The sequence below is a fragment of the Xenopus laevis genome, chromosome 1S (assembly GCF_017654675.1).
Source record: "Xenopus laevis strain J_2021 chromosome 1S, Xenopus_laevis_v10.1, whole genome shotgun sequence".
In the NCBI taxonomy this organism is placed as follows: domain Eukaryota; kingdom Metazoa; phylum Chordata; class Amphibia; order Anura; family Pipidae; genus Xenopus; species Xenopus laevis.
In genome coordinates, this window is record NC_054372.1 from 13,833,733 (window position 1) to 13,839,859 (window position 6,127).

The 6,127-nt window shown below is 40.2% G+C and overlaps 1 protein-coding gene across 1 annotated transcript; it reads left to right on the forward strand.

Annotated features, from left to right (window-relative positions):
• Positions 1-390: 390 nt before the first annotated feature.
• LOC108705859 (huntingtin-like) lies at positions 391-5,922 on the forward strand. The gene is made up of 4 exons (XM_018242639.2): positions 391-444; positions 1,533-1,695; positions 3,237-3,385; positions 4,468-5,922. Exons 1-4 carry the CDS (start codon positions 395-397, stop codon positions 4,679-4,681), a joined length of 576 nt encoding a protein of 191 aa, XP_018098128.2. The 5' UTR covers positions 391-394; the 3' UTR covers positions 4,682-5,922.
• Positions 5,923-6,127: the final 205 nt, after the last annotated feature.

Here is a 6,127-nt window from a genome sequence, read left to right on the forward strand (position 1 = left end):
CCTGGGATCACCAAGGCCCCAGTAAAGCCATTTACCCCAAAGGGACCTGTACCTTTGGTGCTGAAGTCGGGAACCAGGCTCTCCCGTGAATGAGGATTAGCTATCATTAGGGCAGATCTGTAATAGTCTCTCTAGGAGAGAGAGATAGTCAGATTTTAGTAGTATGAGCAGTTCTGTGCTCCAACAAGGAGAATAGCAGGGAGTAGCCTCCCAAAGGCTTTTAAGGTGCCTTTAGTGTAAGGAACTCAGTGATAGGGAATTCAGTTTAGCAGAGCACTGCCTGACCCCTACTTGATCGATCCTGTTTCACTTTGGTCGCTGGTCTTTGGGAGTGAGATATTCTTCCTACTGTTTGACTTGAGGAGTGACATCTGTACATGCTGCATCATCATCAATGCTATCCTTTCTCCTCTGTGATATGCTAACTCCTACTGCAACTCCTGCGTGAGTAAACCTGTGGTCAATTGCTTGCATATTGTTGTGCTAAATAAACCATCTCACTTGTTTTCACTATCTAAGAACCTCCTGGCGTCCATTAATCTATCTTTTACACTAATTAGCCTGTGGGTTGTAGTTTTACACCATCTTAAAGGGGAAGCTTCCATTTAGCGAAGGCTCCGCCCTGAGTGTAGTTTCATAGTGTAACCCATGCTCATACACTAGCTGGACACCCTTAACCCCTAATTGGCGGGATAGGCCAAGAAAGCGTTACATATATATCTTGTTTTTAAAGGGATACTGTCATGGGAATTTTTTTTTTCAAAATGAATCAGTTAATAGTGCTGCTCCAGCAGAATTCTGCACTGAAATCAGTTTCTCAAAAGAGCAAACAGATTTTTTTATATTTAATTTTGAAATCTGACATAGGGATAAACATATTGTCAGTTTCCCAGGTGCCCAGGTCATGTGACCTGTGCTCTGATAAAATTCAGTCATTCTTTACTGCTGCACTGCAAGTTGGAGTGATATCACCCCCTCCCTTTCCCCCCCCCCAGGAGCCTGACAACAGAACAATAGGAAGGCATACCTCACAACATTTTGGAAGTAAAATGAGGGACAAAATGTTTTTTTGCACGTAGAACAGCAAATTGTATTGACCACGCCCCTTTCTGTGGCCACACCTCCTAATTACCATGTTCATTTTACAAAATCTGGCAGGTTATGAAAGTTTGAAAATATTTCTCCTTATCTAAACAGTTTTTTTGTGTCTCAAAATTGTTACAAAGTATCTTATTTGCACCCGTTAGCTGTTCTGTGCTCTCTGCTAAAAACCAATTAAGTGAGAAACTGTTTCTTTTTCTGGCTGTTCAGTGCAGAGAAAATAGGGACTTTCCAGCACAAATGAGGGACTGCGGGTTGAGCTGTCAAACTGTGATTAGTGTTCTGTAGTGATCCCAGTGGGGAGCAGAGTGAGAAGTGTAAAGTGACTTTCACCTGTGGTTCATTCATCTGCTGCCGTTGAGCTTCACAGGGAGAGTGCAGCCGTCTGTATTCAACTCACGTCTCTCTCGCTCTCTATTTCCACAATTTAGGATACGGAAAGGTTTCCCTGTTGAAGCCCGGGTAGTAGCGAGGATTCTTCCACAGTTTCTAGGTCACTTTTTCCCTCCGCAAGATGTGATGAACAAGGTCATTGGGGAGTTCTTGTCAAACCAACAGCCCTACCCACAGTTTATGGCAACAGTTGTTTACAAGGTACCGTCCATAAGAACTGCTCATAATCTACAGCCATCACTGTTCATACGTAGAATAATGTATAGGGCAAAGAAGATTTATCAAAGTCTCTTGATACATTTGCAACTGGAAGCTATGGCAGATCTCTGCACCCAGTCTTGGCTTCTACTTCACCCATTTCCAGAAAAACTGCCTCTTACACTTTTAGATCCCGGAGAATCTTAAAAAAACGCCTCTGACTCTTGGGTAGAAGACGACTGTAAATCGTATTAAATGGTTCCAATTGTTTTTCAGCAGTTTGAGACTTTATTATTCATTAAGGAATATTTCTTTTGTATTCAGATTTGAGTCCGTAGGCATGTAATGTCTGTAATATGAGAATTTACCTACTCCTAAGGGCAGGGACACGTGCTCAGATTCGGGAGATTAGTCGCCCGGCGACAAATCTCCTCTTCTTCGGGGCGACTGATCTCCCTGAACTGCCTTCCCATTGGCTAGAATGAAAATCACCGGCAGGATGGGCACTCAGAGCGCTTTGTTTTCCGAAGTTGCCCGAAGTTGCCTCACGAGGAAACTTCGCCCCAAGCAGAGGATATTTGTCATTGGGCGACTAATCTCCCCGAATCTGATCGTGTGTCTCTGCCCTAACAGATAGGGCAGTGTTACAGAAAAGCATAGCAGAGATTCTTCTGTTCTGCAGGGAGAAAGCAAGGCATTGAAGGACCAGTAACATAAATTTAAAAAAAAAAAATCATTAGTATAGAATGAAAAAAAAACGCAAAGGAAAAATTAAACTTTTAAATCTATTAGTTTTTATTAAGAAATAACTTAAAGAAACTCCGCTTGTTCTCCTCTTCAGAAAAGGCAACAAGGCGACGATCCATCGTGCGGCCCTCGATTTCTCCTCCCTGGCTATCTCCTATAAGGAAGGAGGGAGGAGAAATCAAGCCCTGCACGATGGATAGTTGCCGTGTTGCCTTTTCTGAAGAGAAGCGCAAGCGGAGTTTCGGTTTTTCACCTTTATATTAACTTTTATTATGACATAGTGAGGGATATTCTGAGACAATTTGCAATTGGTTTTCTTTTTTTATTATTTGTGGTTTTTGAGTTATTTGGCTTTTTGTTCAGCAGCTCTCCAGTTTGTCATTTCAGCAATCTGGTTGCTATGGTTCCTACCCTAGCAACCATGCATTGATTTGAATAAGAGACTGGAATATGAATAGGAGAGGCCTGAACAGAAAGATGAGTAATAAAAAGTAGCAATAACGATACATTTGTAGCCTTGCAGAGCATTTGTTTTTTAGATGGGGTCAGTGACCCCCATTTGAAAGCTGAAAAGAGTCAGAAGAAGGCAAATATTTAAAAAACTATATAAAAAAAGAAAAAAATTAAGGCCAATTGAAAAGTTGCCATTCTATAAGATACTAAAAGTTAACTTAAAGGTGAAGGAAATGGAGTAGGATCCATAGGGTTTAAAACACAATTGTGCAATGATTTCACCTTTACTGCCTTCATTCAGTGTCCTGTTACTGACTGAATCGTATCTGCTTGTGTGTGTACAGGTCTTTCAGACATTGCATGCCACCGGCCAGTCCTCCATGATCCGTGACTGGGTCATGCTGTCTCTCTCCAACTTCACTCAGCGAACACCCGTTGCCATGGCGATGTGGAGCCTCTCCTGTTTTTTTGTCAGCAGGTGGATTTCAGCAATGTATCCTTTATGTTTCCTAGTGGGTCGTAACTTACTGGCCATTTTATTGAAAATTTGCCAGCGTCAAAAAAAATGGCCGCTGGTGTCCTTTTTTTTGGACACCGGCGTCCATATTTTTTTTTTTGACGCCAGTGAATTTTCGTGGCGGTTTTGAATAAATTCGCCCATGTGAGAAAGGTTTCTATTTTTTTTCCTAAGCAGAAGAACATCAGAGCAGCCTCTTTCTTGCTCCTGACAACTTCCTTGACTACTTGGTGGTCAGAAAATGACCAGCGGGTGGAGCTGTTGGAACAAAATTCATTCATATTAACAGTACATGTATCCCTTAATATCTTGGAATAAAAACAAAATAAATAATGAATGTAAATGATAAAAGTGCTTAGAATAACACCCTCGTTAATTTTACATTCACATATTTTAAAGGTTATCTTATCCTTTAAAGGAAAACTACACCCCCCAAACAATATTGGTCTCTTTAAAAATACTTATATTGCATAAAACAGCTCATATGTAAAAGCCTGCTTCATATATATAAACCATTTTCATAATGATTTACTTTTTAGTAGTATGTGCCATTAGGTAATCATAAATAGAAAATTGCCATTTTAAAAAAGGGCCGTGCCCTGGGATCATGGTGCACACAAACATACCATACATGTTAGGTCACATGAGCCAATTAACAGACAGACAGAGTTGTGTCTTTTGCTTCCACACTTCTTCCTGTTACAGTTAGAGCTGCAGTATTTCTGGTCAGGTGATCTCTTCCTGTTACAGTTAGAGCTGCAGTATTTCTGGTCAGGTGATCTCTTCCTGTTACAGTTAGAGCTGCAGTATTTCTGGTCAGGTGATCTCTTCCTGTTACAGTTAGAGCTGCAGTATTTCTGGTCAGGTGATCTCTGAGGCAGCACACAGACCATCACAAAATTGTGGCTCAAGGCAAAAGATGTAAAATGGCAATATTTACTAAAATATATATTCCAGTTTGGTAAGATTCTTTAATATGTCACTTAATATGATCTTAACTGTCTATTGATTAAATATTCATTGTGGGGGTAAAGTTTTCCTTTAACCCAGCCCCACAGTCTCCCGCACGTCATCAGCAGAATGGGCAAATCAGAACTGGTGGACGTCAACTTGTTTTGCCTGGTTGCCATAGACTTCTACAGACATAAGATCGACGAAGAACTGGACCGGAGATCCTTTCAGTCAGTGTTTGAGCTGGTGGCTTCCCCCGGGAGTTCCTATTACCGCCTGTTGTTGTGTTTACAGAATGTGCATAAGATCACGGCGTTCTGATTGTGTTCGCCTTCAAGATAGGAATAGATATCCCCTGCCCAGAGACTTCTGGGACATGAAAACCCTCACCAAATGGAAGTGGAGCTCCTGCGACCTTCTGATTATAAATGTAAATTTGCTTCATTAATGTGACCGTCCGTATCACAAGTGGGCGTATTTATGGTAGGGATCTGATTATGGATGCTTCTTGGTTGGAATTTCCAAAAAAAAGAAGTGTGTGGCCGAATGACAGAATATTGTAGGTTATTACTGTTGCATATGTTTTATTAGCAGAATAGGGACAGATGTGCAAACCCATCACTGCGCTAACCTTTCTCTCTCTCATAATTTGACTTATAGTACAGGTATGGGAGCGGTTATCCAGAATGCTCAGGACCTGGGCTTTTCCGGATAACGGATCTTTCCGTAATTTGGGTCTTCATGCCTTAAGTCTACTAGGAATTCATTTAAAGATTAAATAAACCCAATAGACTGGTTTTGCTTCCAATAAGGATTAATTATATCTTAGTTGGGATCAAGTACAAGCTACTGTTTTAATATAACAGAGAAAAAGGAAATCATTTTTAAAAATCTGGATTATTTAGATAAAATGGAGTCTATGGGAGACAGCCATTCCGTAATTTGGAGCTTTCTGGATATCAGGTTTCCGGATAAGGGATCCTTTACCTGTACAAGGGTTTGGTATTTATCCTGAGCCTTCTGCACCAGAGCATCCCCCATAAGATAAATAGATGCAAAAAATGGACGTATATTGCAATTATTATGTATTTTTATGTATTAGGGATTTCCAACCTGAAGCTTTCCAGCTGTTTTTAAAGGTGAACTATCGCGAAAATGAAAATTTAATATAAGCTTCCTCATACTGAAATAAGAAACTTTCTAAGCGGCGTTAACAGCAGGTGGTGCAGTTTCAAATTCACTTTATTAGTAGTGAAAAAAGTGCTTATATCTTGAAAAGGAGAAAAAAATATAAACTGCAAAATTACTCAGAAGAGTGCTCTGGGCAGTTTTTGGGAAATTTAAAATTCACTTCCTCATACTGAAATAAGAAACTTTCTAAATACAATCAATTAAAACTTCTGCATTGTTTCTGAAATAATCAAGTTTATCTTCACTATTCCTCTCTCAGCATCTGTTTCTCTTCATTCTCTCTTCATGCAGCAGTTGGGTGTCAGATATTCATTGAAAAGTGAGCCCCACATGCAAAGGGTTAATAATAATAAAAATAATGATAATTACAATGTTTGTGGTTTCTTATTGTCCCGATCTGAAAACTGAAACTGACAATGTATTTTTGTGATACGAATATTTTTGTAACTGATGCAAAGCTCCATTTTAAAGGTATCGAGTGGCTTTCAACAAGGGGGGCAACGGGATTAGGTTCCCCACAATCGTGTTTAGTCTCGCCCACTGCTTGTGTTTTTGATGATATGCCCCGCCCACCAG